Source organism: Giraffa tippelskirchi, chromosome 2, assembly GCF_054371585.1.
Source record: "Giraffa tippelskirchi isolate mGirTip1 chromosome 2, T2T-mGirTip1v1.2.pri, whole genome shotgun sequence".
Taxonomy (NCBI): Eukaryota; Metazoa; Chordata; class Mammalia; order Artiodactyla; family Giraffidae; genus Giraffa; species Giraffa tippelskirchi.
Window position 1 is genome coordinate 23,548,784 of NC_137276.1, and position 19,878 is coordinate 23,568,661.

At 40.7% G+C, this 19,878-nt stretch overlaps 1 protein-coding gene across 9 annotated transcripts in view; it reads left to right on the plus strand.

The window, feature by feature from the left end:
- Window positions 1-19,878, plus strand: part of LOC145539476 (VPS10 domain-containing receptor SorCS1) — a 580,892-nt gene that overhangs the window by 403,228 nt on the left and 157,786 nt on the right. For all 9 annotated transcript variants that reach the window (XM_081573556.1, XM_081573559.1, XM_081573557.1 and 6 more), the window contains exon 6: window positions 17,982-18,046. In XM_081573556.1, coding sequence (XP_081429682.1) covers window positions 17,982-18,046 — 65 coding nt within the window. The remainder of the gene's footprint in view (window positions 1-17,981; window positions 18,047-19,878) is intronic.

The following is a 19,878-nucleotide window of genomic DNA, read 5'->3' on the forward strand; positions in this document are numbered from 1 at the left end:
AAAAAATAGGACACTGAAAGATGAACTCCCCAGGTCAGTAGGTGCCCAATATGCTAATGGAGATCAGTGGAGAAATGACTCCAGAAAGAATGATGTGATGGAGCCAGAGCAAAAATGATACCCAGGTGTGTATGTGACTGGTGATAGATGCAACGTCCGATGCTGTAAAGAGCAATATTGCATAGGAACCTGGAATGTTAGGTCCATGAATCAAGGCAAATTGGAAGTGGTCAAACAGGAGATGGCAAGAGTGAACGTCAACATTCTAGGAATCAGCGAACTAAGATGGACTGGAATGGGTGAATTTAACTCAGATGACCATTATATCTACTACTGTGGGCAACAAGCCCTTAGAAAAAATGGAGTAGCCATCAAGGTCAACAAAGGAGTCCAAAAGGCAGTACTTGGATGCAATCTCAAAAATGATAGAATCATCTCTGTTCGTTTCCAAGGCAAACCATTCAATATCACAGTAATCCAAGTCTCTGCCCCGACCAGTAACGCCGAATAAGCTGAAGTTGAACGGTTCTATGAAGACCTACAAGACCTTCTAGAACTAACACCCCAAACAGATGTCCTTTTCATTATAGGGGACTGGAATGCAAAAGTAGGAAGTCAAGAAACACCTCGCGTAACAGGCAAATTTGGCCTTGGAGTACAGAATGAAGCAGGGCAAAGGCTAATAGAGTTTTGCCAAGAGAATGCACTGGTAATAGCAAACACCCTCTTCCAACAACACAAGAGAAGACTCTGCACATGGACATCACCAGATGGTCAACACCGAAATCAGGTTGATTATATTCTTTGCAGCCAAAGATGGAGAAGCTCTATACAGGCAGCAAAAACAAGACCGGGAGCAGACTGTGGCTCAGATCATGAACTGCTTATTGCCAAATTCAGACTTAAATTGAAGAAAGTAGGGAAAACCACTAGTCCATTCAGGTATGAGCTAGATCAAATCCTTTATGAGTATACAGCAGAAGTGACAAATAGATTTAAGGGACTAGACCTGATAGACAGAGTGCCTGATGAACTATGGACAGAGGTTCATGACATTGTACAGGAGATGGGGATCAAGACCATCCCCGTGGAAAAGAAATGCAAAAAAGCAAAATGGCTGTCTGAGGAGGCCTTACAGATAGCTGACAAGAGAAGAAAAGCGAAAAGCAAAGGAGAAAAGGAAAGATATTCCCATCTGAATGCAGAGTTCCAAAGAATCACAAGGAGAGATTAGAAAGCCTTCCTTAGCGATCAGTGCAAAGAAATAGAGGAAAACAACAGGTTGGGAAAGACTAGAAATCTCTTCAAGAAAATTAGAGATACCAAAGGAACATTTCATGCAAAGATAGGCTCAATAAAGGACAGAAATGGTATGGAACTAAAAGAAGCAGAAGATATTAAGAAGAGGTGGCAAGAATACCCAGAAGAACTGTACAAAAAAGATCTTCACGACCCAGATAATCACAATGGTGTGATCACTCATCTAGAGCCAGACGTCCTGGAATGTGATGTCAAGTGGGCCTTGAAAAGCATCACTACGAACAAAGCTAGTGGAGGTGATGGAATTCCAGTTGAGCTATTTCAAATCCTGAAAGATGATGCTGTGAAAGTGCTGCACTCGATATGACAGCAAATTTGGAAAACTCAGCAGTGGCCACAGGACTGGAAAAGGTCAGTTTTTGTTCCAATCCCAAAGAAAGGCAATGCCAAAGAATGCTCAAACTACTGCACAATTGCACTCATCTCACATGCTAGTAAAGTAATGCTCAAAATTCTCCAAGCCAGGCTTCAGCAATACGTGACTCGTGAACTTCCAGATGTTTAAGCTGGTTTTAGAAAAGGCAGAGGAACCAGACATCAAATTGCCAATATCCGCTGGATTATCGAAAAAGCAAGAGAGTTCCAGAAAAACATCTATTTCTGCTTTATTGACTATGTCAAAGCCTTTGACTGTGTGGATCACAATAAACTGTGGAAAATTCTGAAAGAGATGGGAATATCTGACCATCTGACCTGTCTCTTGAGAAACCTGTGTGCAGGTGAAGAAGCAACAGTTAGAACTGGACATGGAACAACAGACTGGTTCCAAATAGGAAAAGGAGTACGTCAAGGCTGTATATTGTCACCCTGCTTATTTAACTTATATGCAGAGGACATCATGAGAAACGCTGGGCTGGAAGAAACACAAGCTGGAATCAAGATTGCCGGGAGAAATATCAATAACCTCAGATATGCGGATGACACCACCCTTATGGCAGAAAGTGTAGAAGAACTAAAGAGCCTCTTGATGAAAGTGAAAGAGGAGAGTCAAAAAGTTGGCTTAAAGTTCAACGTTCAGAAAACTAAGATCATGGCATCTGGTCCCATCACTTCATGGGAAATAGATGGGGAAACAGTGGAAACAGTGTCAGACTTTATTTTTTGGGGCTCCAAAATCACTGCTGATGGTGATTGCAGCAATGAAAGTAAAGACGCTTACTCCTTGGAAGGAAGGTTATGGCCAACCTAGATAGCATATTTAAAAGCAGAGACATTACTTTGCCAACAAAGTCCATCTAGTCAAGGCTATGGTTTTTCCAGTGGTCATGTATGGATGTGAGAGTTGTACGGTGAAGAAAGCTGAGACCGCAGAATTGATGCTTTTGAACTGTGGTGTTGGAGAAGACTCTTGAGAGTCCCTTGGGCTGCAAGGAGATCCAATCAATCCATCCTAAAAGAGATCAATCCTGGGTGTTCATTGGAAGAACTGATGTTGAAGCTGAATCTCCAATACTTTGGCCACCTCATGCGAAGAGTTGACTCATTGGAAAAGACCCTAATGCTGAGTAGGATTGGGGGCAGGAGGAGAAGGGGATAACAGAGGATGAGATGGTTGGATGGCATCACTGACTCGATGGACATGGGTTTGGGTAGACTCCGCGAGTTGGTGATGGACAGAGAGGCCTGGCGTGCTGCAATTCATGGGGTCGCAAAGAGTTGGACACGACTGAGCGACTGAACTGAACCGAACTGATTGGATGAAGTGACCACAGGATCAATCCATTCCTCATGATGACTATGACTTAGTTAAAAAAGATTAGGTTCCTGTTTATAATTTTGCTATAGCTGAGTATATCCTTATGAGATTTGTGTAGTTTTCTCCCTCTAATTTTTTTTTTATTTAGAAATAATTTTAGGATTGCAGAATTGCAAAGAATAAAAGCCCTTATATACCCTTCCCTATGGCTTACATCTTATATAACCATGTTGTGATATTCATAACTAGGAAATTAACATTTATTTAATACTATCAGCTAAACTAGGGTCTTTATTTGGATCTTTCCAGGTTTTCTACCAATGCTCTATTGTTTCCCCATCCAGAATCCAAATAATAATCCAACATTTCATTTATATGTCATTTCTTTTTCTGTATCCTCAAATCTCCTGTCTTTCCTTGTCTTTATAACCTGGACAATTTTGAAGTATGCTAATCAGGTGTTTTGTAGAATGTTCCTCAAATTGGATTAGTCTGAAATTTTCTCATGATTATAGGCTTATATATTCTTGGGAAGAATATCACAGAAATGGTGTGTGCTTCTCATGCTGCTGCTGCTGCTAAGTCGTTTCAGTCGTGTCCGACTCTGTGCGACCCCATAGACGGCAGCCCACCAGGCTCCGCGCACTTCTCATGACATCACATCAAAGAGTGATACAAGTATCTGTATGTATGTTTTATTACCAAAGATGGTAACCTTGATCACTTGATTGAGGTGGTATCTGCCAGGTTTGTCCATTGCTGAGTTATTTTCCCTGTTCCAACATCTGATTCTTAGCAGCAAGTCCCCGAGTCCAGTTCCCACTCCAGTGAAGGGGAATCCAGCTCTAACTCCTGGCAGAAGGAGTATCAAAAACTGGATGGACATATGTTAAAATTTCCAGCATCATTAAGTCTTTTGAGAGGGATACTTAGAGGTTGCACTTTTCACTCACTAATTTTAGGATGTATCTGTCAACCTTGCCTGCAGCAGTTATGACCGAGGTATTCTAATGGAAATTTTTCATATTGATCATCTCATATATGTGTTCATTGGAATTCTTCTGTCAGGAACAATTGTCCCATTTGACAATTTATTTAATGTATAGGACTATTTAATTGCTCAGTCAATGAACTGACCAAAAAAAGATAATCAGCCCAATTCTGGATTGTGTTTTGTTATTTCCTCATCTCAGGAACCTCTGTGCACTGTCTCTGAGTCTGTGGTCAAATAATCCCTGTTAGGCATTAAGATGCCACCTGCTAATTCAAGGCAAGATCTCTCTGACTAATAAAGTTCTTCTTAAAGGAAAGTTTTAAAGTCTGACCTGGGATGAAGCAGCCAGAGGCGAATGCTTTTCCCCAGTGACAGATTTGCTTTATTGACTGTGGAGGTGGGGACTCCCCGGGAGTTCTGATCTCTCCCCTCTGTTCAATTGGGCATCCCACAGCATCTTTACCCTGAGGAGGGTGACTTGGGGGTACCGCATGAGTGTGCACACACATACATGCACCTGCACACACACTTTACCTCTCCCTGTCTCTCTTCTATCCTGGCTATGGAAAAAAATGCAGGCTTGCTGCTCCCTGAAAAACAAAACAAACCTCAGTAAAGTGTACTGACTCTGCTGTTCAAGAGTGATTTTAATTCCTAAGACAAAGAATGAAAAGAAAAGGAATATTTTTTCACAAGAAAGATCACTGGAGTGAGTCAAGACCCAGGTTAGCAGTTTCAACCTGACACTGTCTGAATGGTGTGACCTTGGATGAGATATTTCCTCTCTTGAAACTTTGGTTTCTCTAATTGTGACATGCAGTGTTTGGACTAGTTCATCCCTAACAGTCTTTTCATCTCTGAAGGTTTACTGTTGACAACAATGTTAGCTGTATGTACTCTTTCTTTTACTCTTCACAACAGTCTTATTAAGTAGTATTATTATCAACCATTCTACAGATGGTACATGGAGTTATAGAGAAATCAGGTTCCAATCTGATTATGTATCATTTTTTAGCCATATGACCTCAGGCAAGTAAATTGCTTTCAGGGCTTACACAGCCTTTCTCTTATCTCACCATTATTTTTCCTGAAATTGTGTTGCATGCGAAGTTTCTAAGCATACAATATATATTCTTATCCAAGTTGTTGACAGTTGACAAACAGGACACACAGTGGCACAGCCTTACAAACTCTATGTGATATCCATCCTACACTTAACAAATGGACACTAGTCATTGATCAACAGCATTTGACAAGAGACTTTTTTTTTTCTAATGTAGTTAAAGCCCCTTATAGTTCATATGATTTTTCCTACACAACTTCTAAGAAATGGTATATTATATATAATATACACCTGATATGTATTTATAGTTATTCACTCTCTTTCTTCTATGTTGAAATCTAGCATGAAGGGCAGGAATTTTCCTCTGTTTTATTTGTTGCTAAACCATCATCACCTAGAACTAACACTGGCACATTATTGGCATTCAATAAATATTTGTTGAACTCATTCATTCATTAAAAATTTAATTGAGAATCTGCTGTCTGCCCTCCTGGGGAGGACAGTGTTAAAGATTTAACACTTTAAATGTTAAAGATGCCCCAGGAGTCCTCAGTCTATAGCAATGGTCTCCATGGTGAGTTACCTGTGACCCCACCCCAGGGATGGACAAGATGATTCATGGAGATGTGAGAAGAAAGTATTAGAATTTCTGACTTTTTGCTTTCTTTTATTTTGATTTCTATTTTCTGTATATTTTCTAAAGTGAATATGTAAATACCGTAGTGCATTTGCAATTCCACCTGAGCTATCTCAAATTCTAAAAGATGCTGCTGTTAAAGTGTGGCACTCAATATGTCAGCAAAATTGGAAAACTGAGCAGTGGCCACAGGACTGGAAAATGTCAGTTTTTATTTCAATCCCAAAGAAGGGCAATGCCAAAGAATGTTCAAGCTACCATACAATTGTGTTCATTTCACATGCTAGCAAGGTAATGCTCAAAATCCTTCAGGTTAGGCTTCAGCAGTATGTGAACTTCCAGATGTATAAGCTGGATTTAGAAAAGGCAGAGGAACCAAGTATCAAATTGCCAACATCCATTGGATCATAGAAAAGCAAGGGAATTCCAGGAAAAACATTTACTTCTGCTTCATTGACTATATTAAAATCTTTGACTATGTGAATCACAACAAACCAGAAAATTCTTAAAGAGATGGGAATACCAGAACACCTTACTTATCTCCTGAGAAATCTGGTTGCAGATCAAGAAGCAGCAGTTAAAACCTTATGTGTTTGTTAGCCATCTGTATGTCTTCTTTGGAGAAATGTCTGTTTAGTTCTTTGGCCCATTTTTTGATTGGGTCATTTATTTTTCGGGAATTCAGCTGCAGAAGTTGCTTGTATATTTTTGAGATTAATCATCACTCATTATTAGAGAAATGCAAATCAAAACCACAATGAGGTATCATTTCACACCAGTCAGAATGGCTGCTATCCAAAAGTCTACAAGCAATAAATGCTGGAGAGGGTGTGGAGAAAAGGGAACCCTCTTACACTGTTGGTGGGAATGCAAACTAGTACAGCCACTATGGAGAACAGTGTGGAGATTCCTTAAAAAACTGGGAATAGAACTGCCATATGACCCAGCAATCCCACTGCTGGGCATATACACCGAGGAAACCAGAATTGAAAGAGACGCGTGTACCCCAATGTTCATCGCAGCACTGTTTACAATAGCCAGGACATGGAAGCAACCTAGATGTCCATCAGCAGATGAATGGATAAGGAAGCTGTGGTACATATACACAATGGAATATTACTCAGCCATTAAAAAAAATACATTTGAACCGGTTCTACTGAGATGGATGAAACTGGAGCCCATTATACAGAGTGAAGTAAGCCAGAAAGAAAAACAACAATACAGTATACTAATGCATATATATGGAATCTGAAAGATGGTAACGATAACCCTATATGCGGGACAGAATGAGAGACACAGATGCATGGAACAATTTTATGGACTCTGAGGGAGAAGGTGAGGGTGGGCCGTTCTGGGAGAATGGCATTGAGACATGTGTATTGTCATATGTGAAACAGAGCACCATTCCATGTTCGATGCATGTGACAAGGGCTCGGGGCCGGGGCAGTGGGATGATCCAGAGGGATGGGAGGGGGAGGGAGGTGGGTGGGGGGTTCGGGAAGGGGAACACATGTAAACCCATGGCTGATTCTTGTCAATGTATGGCAAAAACTATTACAATATTGTAAAGTAATTAGCCCCCAAGTAAAATAAATAAATTTATAAAAAAAAAAAAAAAAAAAACCTTATGTGGAACAACAGATGGTTCAAAATTGGGAAAGCAGTACAACAAGGCAGAATATTGTCACCTTATTTATTTAACTTATATGCAAAATACATCATTTGAAATGCCGGGCTGGATGAATCACAGACTGGAATCAAGATTGCTGGGAGAAATATCAACAACCTCATATACGCAGATGATGCTACTCTTTTGGCAGAGAGTGAGGAGGAACTAAAGAGCCTCTTGATGAAGGTGAAAGAGGAGAATGAAAAAGCTGGCTTTGGACTCAGCATTCAAAAAACTAAGACCATGGGATACGGTCCCATCACTTCATGGCAAATAGAAGGGGAAGAAGTGTAAACAGTGACAGATTTTTTTTTCTTGAGCTCCAAAATCACTGCAGATGTTGACTGCAGCCATGAAATTAAAAGACACTTGCTCCTTGAAAGAAAAGCTATGACAAACCTAGACAGCATATTAAAAAGTAGAGACATCACTTTGCTGACAAAGTGTGTATAGTCAAAGCTATGGTTTCTCCAGCAGTCATGTATGGATGTGAGAGTTGGATAATAAAGAAGGCTGAGTGCCAAAGAACTGATGCCTTTGAATTGTGGTGCTGGAGGAGACTCTTGAGAGTCCCTTGGACAGCAAGGAGATAAAACTAGTCAATCCTAAAGGAAATCAACCCTGAATTTTCATTGGAAAGACTGATGCTGAAGCTGAAGCTCTAATACTTTGGCCACCTGACGTGAAGAGCTGACTCAGTGGAAAAAACCCTGATGCTGGGAAAGGTTGAAGGCAAAATGAGAAGAGAGTGGCAGAGGATGAGATTAGATAGCATCACTGACTCAGTGGACATGAATCTGAGCAAACTCTGGGACACAGTGGAAGACAGGGAAGCCTGGCATGCTGCAGTCCATGTGATTGCAAGCAGTCGAACACAACTTAGCCAATGAGTAACAACAACTAGTGCATTTCCAAAGCTTATTACTAATAACATCTATATTGGTTATGTGCTCTGTTTTTTTTTTCCTTTTCTCTTGCTTGATGTGTTCAAACCAAAATTTGGAGATTTCTACGCTTGGAATTCTCTTACAGAATATAATTTCTATGGGTCAGACTGTCTCGAGCAGCAGAGTACTCAGGTTTCCATTCCTTTACACTCATTTTCTGCCTTCTGGTCTGAAGTTCTTTGTCTGTAACAAATATGAAAATAAAGGAGAATTGAAGTTATCTCCTCTTCTTGTCTTGCATTAATGCAGTCCCTCCAGTCCAAATCAGGACATTTACACCTTCCTCCTCTCACTCTGAATTTAAAGTCAGCACAAATACACACCTCCTAGTGTCCCTGGCATTTTTTCCTCTTATACTGTCACAACTTTAGCCTTCTAAGCACTCTTTCTAAGATGGTATACAAGTTGTAAGTGTCCTCAAATTTGAGAAAAGTCCATGTATCCTGCTCATGCAAATACCACTTATCTCCCCCTCTGTCCCTTTGTCATTTGCACACATTAATTACCTCCACCTTACTCTTGCTTTCCTGACTGTAGAAATTTTCTTGTTTTTATTAATAGTATAGGTTTGTTGCTATTAATAATAATGCATAAATGCATCTTCCATGTAATTGTTAAATAAATTACTGATAAGTATAATGATCCCTTTGACTATTTTCCTACAATTCTAAAAATTCCAGAGATGACTTCCATTATGACTTTTGAATGTACATTTCCAGTAGCATTTGTTTTACTTTCATATGCATTTTGACTTTGAGCTAGTCAATAGAAGATAGATAAATTGGGTATTTTCATTTAATAGACTGCAGTAAAATAGAGATCTCGCTCATTAATTTTGTGTTCTGGCATGGAACAGTCTCTAAGATACAACGTTGAGTAAAATTAACAAGTTGCTAAAAATACATAGGGTATGCTACCGCTATAGTTTTAAAAGATAAAAAGAAACCTGCCTTAAAAATGCAATGTGCTCCCCTTTTACCTCCATCCCACATTCTTTGATAATTTAAAGTATTTTTCTCTGTATCTCACTGGCACTGTCGTTTCTGTTTCAGGATCAGGCTCAGGCTCATGATCTGGTCATGTTCCCTGGTGTCTCTCTAGACTTTCTCATTTGCGTTCAGAAACAACAAAGACAAAGATGGGGAGGCACCGTAACAGCGGGGAAATAAGACCGAGACAGGAAATTCAACCAGTGGAGTAAGAAGTAAAGTCATTACATTAGAAGATGGGAAGTGGGAAAGAGGAGGGAAACTGTAGAAGAATGGTTTGTCCCCATCAGTTCAGAACGGTTGATGTCTGGAGAGACACGTGCTTACTTCTAAGCCCTTTCATTTATCTTTCAACTTTCCATTTTATTTCTACTGAGCATTTTGTGTAACAAAACCTCACCTCCCACGACCCTCCTGAGCTTAATGTATTCCTTCATTCTGAGTCAGACATCCTGTTCCTCACTTTGCTCTCCTTTGTCTGTTTCTCTCCCCTGCATTTTGTTGTAAATGCCATATAACAGTCAGACTTCTGATTTAGGGGGTAGGAATGACAAAATGCAGACTGTAATGAGCTTAAGGGTGCTGGCTATGCTGATCCTTTGTAGCCATTATGCATTTAAGAAACTAAGCATCATTTTTATTTGTCTGCCTCTGTTTGTTATTTGTAGTAGCTACCATTGTTTCTGGAAAACCAGTGTAACCATGTGGAGATCAGAAAAAAGCAAACAAGCATGTTTCTCAGGCTTACAGGAGAGGTTAAAATGCCACCTTTAAGATACTTTTTATATTTTTCTAGCTCATTTCCTCCATAAGATGAGACCTCAGGCCCAGCTGCTTTGTTTAGGAGTGAAAACTATAGCTTTAACTAGGACTTTCCCGGTGGCGTTTGTCTCTGAGAGCCTAACTGGAGTGCTATGTGAAGAGGAAACCCTTGACTGCAGAAGAGGAGACCAGAGGGTCCAGCCGCTAATACAGGCCAGCACTTTGCTGCTGCCCCCATAGTAGATGGAGCCACTCGCTTTGTTCATGGGGAGCCTGTGGGAACATGAATGCTTCTTCTAAAACAAAAGGAGGAGGGCAGGTGTCTCTAACTCTCGAGCCTCTGTCCCTCTGCAGATCCCTACTGACTCCTCCCTTGGCCATTAGCTGCAAATCAGACTCTGAATAAATAGGCGCTATCCCATCACAGTGTTTATTTTTTAATACTTGCTCTGTGGTTATCTCCATCAGTACATTTTGTGTCTCCACAACATTTATGGAGCAGTATATTAAGCTGGTATAAACTCAGACAAAATGCCAGGAGAATGATAAACTAGTGACATTTTTTAGTTTCTCTGTAGAAAATGTCTACAAAGGCTGCATTTGGCTGATTGTATTTCAGAAGGCTGATGCTTCATTGCTAACTTCACAGCGCACTATATCAGAGTGAGTGTTTTATTTGCATTCTTGACTATGATAATCCTTAGGTTTTATTCCAAAACGGCTCCTAAATGTGAGCACTGGCTTAAGATACTGGAAGCATAGATGCAGGAGTCTGGCTTGATCTTGTCTGTATCAATACAGCTGAGTCTACTATGTCCTGAGGGCCTTCACCTTATACTTTCCTTGGGCAGAGAGACCTACACATAGATAGATGCGAACACAAGTTATTTTGAGCCGTTTATAAACTTATGTGCATAACTTTCTTCAGTGCCATCCTGTGGCTTTTAGGATCAAATACAAAACCTTAACGTGACGTTACTGCTGTTTAGTTGCAAAATCATGTCCAACTCTTTGCAACCCCATTGACTGTAACCCACAAATCTCCTCTGTCCATGGGATTTCCCAGGCAAGAATATTGGAGTGGATTGCCGTTTCTTTCTCCAGGGGATCTTCCCCACCCAGGGATCAAATCCATGTCTCCTCTATCAGCAGTGGGTTCTTTACCAGTGAGCCACCAAAGAAGTCCTAACATGATGTACACAGTGCCTAAATTTTCATTTTATCTTCTGTTGATCTGCTGTGAAAACTTAGCCATGTTTACTGTTTACATACGAGTAGACACCTATGAGTCGGACAGGACTGAGCAATTTCACTTTCACTTTCCACTTTCATGCATTGGAGAAGGAAATGGCAAACCACTCCAGTGTTCTTGCCTGGAGAATCCCAGGGACGGGGGAGCCTGGTGGGCTGCCGTCTATGGGGTCGCACAGAGTCGGGCACGACTGAAGCGACTTAGCAGCAGCAGCAGACACCTCTGTGGATCAACTTCTACCTGACCTGTGGCCTTTTTACTTGATATTTATCTCTAAGGAGAATGCTCTGCCACTCCCTCTAGCCATTGATCATATCACTGCATATCCATGAAAATTCAATCTATTTTGCTCTAAAGGCTTACGGGACATTCTCCTGCAGACATTTCTCCTATGTCTTCAAATACCAACTTGAATATTAGAACCCTTGTTTAACTGGATTACTGTCTCTCCCATAGCTGTATGTAAAGCCAGGGAATCTGTAGCCTTTGTTCTTACCACATAAGAGGACATTGGAATATTTCACTAAACAAATAAGAGAATTCATTCATTCATATGGCTTATCTCTGGGCTACTGACTTTTATTTTGTCTGTTGATTCATGAAGAGAAATCATTTCTGTTAATGAGGTACCCATGATAACCTAAGAAGCTTTTATTACCAACATGAATTTTAATTTTCACATGAGGATTGATATCCCCCATCTATCTACACATACTTGCTGTGAGCCAGGAATCTCTTAAGTGCTTTAAGATGTATATTCTAGGAAAACTTATTTTAGTCTCATTTTATCCTTAAAAAATAAAAGCACAGAGATGTTAAGTAACTGAATGTCAAACATGCAGATAAACTGATAAATGCTGATATGGCTTGCTGTGTACTTCTTTATTCAAAAGCATTTGGTAAACATTTATTGAATATCTATGTATGGCATGCATGTTACCTAGCACGGTTTGAGTTTGTCTGTCAATAAGAGGGACAGACAAATGAGTCACTGCTTGAAACATGGCCTAGTTTGTGCTATGCAAAAGAATGTGCAAAGTTCTGGATGTCTCAGAAGGGATAACCAACTTAGTATAAGTGGCACCCCCACTGGGGAGATAGTTTTCAAATTCATTCATGTGCAGCAGAGCCACAAACCATAAGAGTTAAGAAGGCATAAGAATGGTAAGAGGTTATTCCAGGCAGAGGTGCCGATACGTGCAAAGCATGCATGAAGACATTCCTTCATTGAAATTCAGCTCCAGAAGGGAATTCATTTTCCCAATTAGACATGAAGACAATATAAAAATATACAAGATATAGCCACCTACTGTCTTTTTATGTAATTAAAAGATCCTGCACCACTATTTTTCATCTCATTTTTATAAGAGAGATTCTTTCAGAGTCCCAGAATTGAACAACCCAATATATTGGATATTACAGTAAATATTGACCAGTGTAAACATGTCTATATATTTGTTGAGGAAACATTCTTCTCTATGCTCTGGTAAGCACAGAGAATGTAGTGATAAAAACAAGGCACCCGCCTTTTGGGAGCTCAGTGAAGTAAGAGAAGCAGTTATGCAAAGAAATCCAGAAAATCATTATGAACCATGATGGGGATGGTACAGGGCAATCTGGAAGCATAAAGCAAAGCTGCCCAAACTTTTGTGCTTAATACCTGAAATCAGAGTTACTAACATGATTGGGAAGAGATTCTTAATGCCATTTTTGAGATCTCACTTCAAATATGAGATCATCAAGAGAATATTTTGAATTAAAATTTCTGTTTATGCTGGTTTTCTCTGACTTCTTATTTTTATATTTTTGAGGTTTAATTGACAAATAGACTTGTGATATGCTTCATGTACAATGTGATGAGTTGATACATATATACATTATGAAAGGATTTCCATAATTGAGTTAACACATTAATTACCTCACATATTTACCTTTTGTGTGTGTGATGTGTAAGAACACTTTAATTTTACTATCTTAGCAAACTGCAATTCCATAATACAGTGTTCTTCATTATAGTCACTGTGTTATACATTAGGTCCTCAGACCTTATTCATCTTTTAACTGAAAGTTCAGTTCAGTTCAGTCACTCAGTCGTGTCCGACTCTCCACGACCCCATGAATCACAGCACGCCAGGCCTCCCTATCCATCACCAACTCCCGGAGTTTACCCAAACTCATGTCCATCGAGTCACTATGCCATCCAGCCATCTCATCCTCTGTCGTCCCCTTCTCCTCCCACCCCTAATCCTTCCCAGCATCAGGGTCTTTTCTAATGAGTCAACTCTTCGCATCAGGTGGCCAAAGTATTGGGAGTTTCAGCTTCAACATCAGTTCTTCCAATGAACACCCAGGTCTGATCTCCTTTAGGATGGACTGGGTGGATCTCCTTGCAGTCCAAGGGACTCTCAAGAGTCTTCTCCAACACCACAGTTCGAAAGCATCAATTCTTCAGCACTCAGCTTTCTTCACAGTCCAACTCTCACATCCATACATGACCACTGGAAAAACCATAGCCTTGACTAGACGGACCTTTGTTGGCAAAGTAGTATCTCTGCTTTTTAATATGCTATCTAGGTTGGTCATAACTTTCCTTCCAAGAAGTAAGCGTCTTTTAATTTCATGGCTGCAGTCACCATCTGCAGTGATTTGGGAGCCCAGAAAAATAAAGTCTCACACTGTTTGCACTGTTTCCCCATCTATTTGCCATGAAGTGATGGGACCAGATGCCATGATCTTAGTTTTCTGAATGTTGAGCTTTAAGCCAACTTTTTCACTCTCCTCTTTTACCTTCATCAAGAGGCTTTTTAGTTCTTCACTTTCTGCCATAAGAGTAGTGTCATCTGCATATCTGAGGTTATTGATATTTCTCCCAGCAATCTTGATTGCAGCTTGTGCTTCTTCCAGCCCAGCGTTTCTCATGATGTACTCTGCATATAAGTTAAATAAGCAGGGTGACAATATACAGCCTTGACGTACTCCTTTTCCTATTTGGAACCAGTCTGTTGTTCCATGTCCAGTTCTAACTGTTGCTTCCTGATCTGCATACAGGTTTCTCAAGAGGCAGGTCAGGTGGTCTGGTATTCCCATCTCTTTCAGAATTTTCCACAGTTTATTGTGATCCACACAGTCAAAGGCTTTGGCATAGTCAATAAAGCAGAAATAGATGTTTTTCTGGAACTCTCTTGCTTTTTTGATGATCCATTGGATGTTAGCAATTTGATCTCTGGTTCCTCTGCTTTTTGTAAAACTAGCTTGAACATCTGGAAGTTCACGATTCACATATTGCTGAAGCCTGGCTTGGAGAATTTTGAGCATTATTTTACTAGTGTGTGAGATAAGTGCAATTGTGCAGTAGTTTGAGCATTCTTTGGCATTGCCTTTCTTTGGGATTGGAACGAAAACTGACCTTTTCCAGTCCTGTGGCCACTACTGAGTTTTCCAAATTTGCTGGCATATTGAGTACAGCACTTTCACAGCATCATCTTTCAGGATTTGAAATAGCTCAACTGGAATTCCATCACCTCCACTAGCTTTGTTTATAGTGATGCTTTCTAAGGCCAACTTGACTTCCCATTCCAGGATGTCTGGCTCTAGGTGAGTGATAAGCCATCGTGATTATCTGGGTCGTGAAGATCTTTTTTGTACTATTCTTCTGTGTATTCTTGCCACCTCTCCTTAATATCTTCTGCTTCTGTTAGGTCCATACCATTTCTGTCCTTTATCAAGCCCATCTTTGTGTGAAATGTTCCCTTGGTATCTCTAATTTTCTTAAAGAGAGCTCTAGTATTTTCCATTCTGTTGTTTTCCTCTGTTTCTTTGCATTGATTGCTGAATGCACTGAAAAGTTGTGCAGTTTTATCATTTTCTCCCCATTCTTCCATCCCCCAAAATCCCTGGCAACCACCTATCATTATTGTCATCATTGTCATCAGCGTCATCATTAAGCCCAATGATTGGTCTTAAAACATACAGAAAACCATTCAATTCTACAGCTCCAACTAAAATGCATAAATGAGCTAGAAAATGATATTTTGCAGGTCATTTGCAGTGATGTGTTTCCACAAGGGTCTGGTCAATGACAGCACCATTAAAACCAGCACCTCTGTGAACATTTAACATTGTTTGGCTTCAGCTATTGAGAACTCACCAGTGCCACAAAGTAAAAGCAACAATAATTCTTTATAATCTGTGACTGCAGATCTAAGAGGCACCCTTAGGCCTCCAGGAAAAAGGACGACCACATCAGCAAATAAAAATCATGGTCTGACTTTAAAGTTTTATTTTGTTGCTACAGTTGTTTTACTATACCTGGGAAAATCTTAGGCTGAGTAAGGGAGTTGGTAGCCACAGTAGATTTTGGATTAACAAAGGACTCTGTTTTGGCCCTGTCTCTTTTCATTAGTTAATAAGAGGAACATGTCACTTGAAACAACAGCTCCTGCCTTTAGAGATAATAAAAGATCTTAAGAAATTTTGATTTGAGGTCATGAGCACATGGAAAGATGAAACTGGATGAAGGATAATCATTTTGCCTCCAGTTGACACTAACCACAAGCCAAGCCGGTTAGTTAGTTTGCAGGATAGTTGCACCACTGTTTCTGGGATGCCAGTATCATAGATGTTGGTCATTTCAAGGAAGAAGCTCGCAGCAGTTAAGGAGGGAAGTGACCAACATGTTACTACCTAGTAGTAATTTGCAAGCACCAGTTACCTGCTGAGCTTTCTGGTTTGAGGGTTGTTGGGAACTTGTCTTTAATTTTAGTGCTCATGACTGTGGTCTCATCAGTAGAGATCACCTGTGAACCCAATCAATGCTTCACTTTGGGCAGTGGAGTGCTACCAACCATAGACAAGCGGTCACTATAGTGGATGACTGAAATGATGGTGAAAGTGTCACATCTTCCCATGATCAGATTCTAACCAGGCAAAATGACCAAGTGCATGTCCCCTATCTCTTTGGGGGGAATTATAAAACCCTTGCGAGGACCGTTCTGCCTCCTGGGAGAAGAAAAATACAGAGTTTAATTTTTCAAGCTTAGGCTCTGAGTTTTAGGCCATGTGTCAATCAAAGGAAAGTTACTGACAGTGATAATAGGGCCTTAGGAGACTTCTTAAGATGAACAGAGACTAAGAAGGCTAAGCCTCAGACTCTTGGAGTTGGAAGATAAGGTCAAATGAGAAGTATTCTGGGGATGCCCATAGGATAGTGATTAATTTACTTACTTCGAAGAGCTTACAGACCATCATACACTCTCCCCGTCTTCCTCCCCGCTTACCTGCCCCCCTTCCTTCTTTCAGTGTTTGAATATCTATTATGTTAGAGCTCATGCATTATTTTATTCATTTATACATATGAATATAAAGTGTTTAAAGCAAAACTCCTCCATGGCTCTCAGTTTGATGTAGGGGGGTGGCTGCTTTTACACAGGGAAAGACAAAAATAACTTTAGCACACTGTTACAGGGTTTATATTTTAAAAAAGAAATATTTGTGGTAGGAAGAGAAAAATTTTCCTGGTGTAACTGGGAACTAGGTAATGGAGGAAGTGACTTTTCAGATGTGTCTTAAAATAAAAGTCAAGGAAGATGAGGTGAACCTGGAAAACAGCCTTTCATGCTGGAGAGGAAAGCACACACAGGCTCACAGAGGCTAAGGAAGGGCAAGAGACACTTCAGAAGTAGCACGTCTTCCCCTGTAGCAGGAGGGTGACAGCAGAAGTGAGATGTATCTGGGGTACTACACTGAGACCTGAGCGTTTTCACCATCTACATTTTCTCACATGGATTTGCTGGTGGAGCTGAGGGGCTCAAAGGAGGCAAAAGGAGACCAGTTTTAAGGCGTGTTACCACCTTCCACTTGGAAATGAAACAAATCAATGAAAGTTGTGCAAGTCCTGATAAATAATATTATAGACAATCCCAAGTTTAATTAATCTTGTTGAATGAAAGTCTTATGAGATGGAGTACGATGGCCCATATTACTTATGTAACAGGATAATTATTTTCTATTTAATACGGCTCACTGCAAGATAAGACTAAATAATATGTGCCTCCAAGGCATTTTAAATAGACTTGTCTTTTACTTACACTTGTGGCTTCCAGCACACATCATAAAGCGAATGCAACTGCATTTCCCCCTTGCACTGGTTCAATAGCACAGAGAATGGTCACCCTGCGCTGTTCTGTCCACTACATTTGTTGGGTCACATGGTCTCTTCATAGGGTAGTAGTAGATAGTTCTGCACATTTCAAATAAAAACGTTAATTAGATCAGTTTGCTATGTAGATCACTGTTCAAGTCATCCAGCTAAAGCAGCTTGCTGGCATCTGCCCGATAAGTCTTGAAAGTTTAATATACTGTCAGTGAGATTGTTGCATATGACATGCGTGGGACTTATTTGCAAGTCTGAGCTAATAACACACAATATCCTTGCCAGAGTTAAGCCTGGCCTCCATCAAATAAAGGTTTCATTATCAGCTTTATTTGAAGTGGAAATTTTACTGTCAGGCTATATCAATAAATACAGTAGATGTATCCCGAGGATCATGGCTTTAAAATCCTGTGAACGTTAGTATAATAGTTTGGGGGCCTCAGCTGAGTTTCTCTGGAGCATGTGGGGTTTCATTAATGTTGATATTTCTCCATCATTTAGGTCTGTGATGGGGTCGAACAAGGAACCGGACCTTGTGCATCTAGAGGCCAGAACTGTGGATGGTCGTAAGTAAAGCCACTTTTCCATGATGCTCATAGTAATAATTTGCTTTATGGATCTTCCATGAATTACATCTGTGTTAGGGGAAATCACAGTGGCACTAATCTAAGTCATTTGGACCTGAGGACTTTTTTTTTTTTTTTTGTCCTTAATAACCTAGAGTTGTCTTGATAATTCTCTACAACTCTCATCCAATCAAGGGGTTTTTCTTTGCAGGTGATGAAAAAATTCCAAAATCCCTTATTGCTAAGGTAAACATGTATTATTATTGTGTTCAGTTCAGTTCAGTCGCTCAGTTGTGTCCGACTCTTTGCAACCCCATGGACTGCAGCACGTCAGGCTTCCCTGTCCATCACCAACTCCCAGAGTTTACTCAAACTCATGTCCATAGAGTCAGTGATGCCATCCAGCCGTCTCATCCTCTGTCGTCCTCTTGTTACTGCTGCTCTTTTGATGTGATTTTTTTTCATCAGTTTCCTTGTTTTATCAGATATCATCCAGGCAATACCTCACGGTCTAGTGGGAGATTCACAGAGTACTTGGAAAGGGCTTGTAGGAGAGAATCAAGCAGCAGAAGGGAAAAGTCAGTTGGTAGTTCTGAATGCCCCTGGTTAGATTGGCTGAGTGAAGGATTGTGTTTCACTGTGGACATTGTGACTTTAGCACTCGACGTGGAGGGAGTTGAAGATCCACAATCCAAACACATGTCTGTATGGCTCACAAGTTCCCTCTCTTGTGTGACCTTGAAAGTCTTTATGCCTCTGTTTCTTCACTGTAAATTGAAGAAGTCAATAACAGTGATTCCTTCAGTAGCTAATGTTTACTGAGCACTCGCCCTGTGCTAAAAATTATGCTTAGGGGATTTCTATACTTTATCACAACTATCTTCACAACTTGTAGGTGGTTCCTATTTTATGAATGAAGCAATCAAGGCATAGACAGTTTAAGTAATATGGTTAAATGACGTGGATTTCCTTCCCCTTCTTTGGTCCTGAGGATCTCCAGAAGGGCTAAGCATTTCACAGAGTACTACTAGGCTCAAGATGGGTGCTGCAGGCGAAAGAGTAAAGGGGGAAATATAGAGAAGAAAAAGGGATGAGAGAGAAAAGGAAGAGGTCTCTAGTGTAGAGAAGAGGAAGAGAATGGACTCTCCAGTCACCACAGAGCCGGGAGGCTGGTGGAGGTTGTCCAGCACTGAGCAGAGGGTTATAATCCACTTTTGGAGACCTTCCCTGCTTCAAAACTACCCCTCACAGTTCGCAGACTTTACCATCATTGACGCTGAGCCTGTCTACATGTCCTCCACTCTTTTGATGCAAAGGCAGACGATACCCATGGTTTACCAGCTCACAGCTGAAAGAAGCTGGTCGCCGCACCATCCACACTCTCCAGAAACCACACTTCCTCCGTCACGTGCACTCGCAGGGAGATAATTTCATCTCCAGAGGTTTCTTTCCCTCCTTTGGCTGAGTCGGTTGGGGGACAGATCAGGGTCCAAGCTGACCATCTCCTTTCTCCTTATAAACTCAGGAAGGGCTATGGTACGTGATATGCAACGTGCCCAGATTGTACCTGACACAGAATAACCTCAGCAATTTAGAGCTGCTTCCTCTCCTTTTTTAAAGTGGGCTCTCTCTGGTGGTGGCCAGAGCTGGCAATGTTACCTTGGACTCCAAGGTTCAGTTCTCAGTACACAATAGCCGGAGCTGTCTTTTCTGAAGTCAGAAGTTACCATGTCATCTGTCCGTTTCTCAGCCTCATTTCACTATGCGCCCTCCTCATTCCTAGCCTGGGGGTCTTTGGATTTGCTTTTAATTCTTAGACCTGCAAGGTCTAT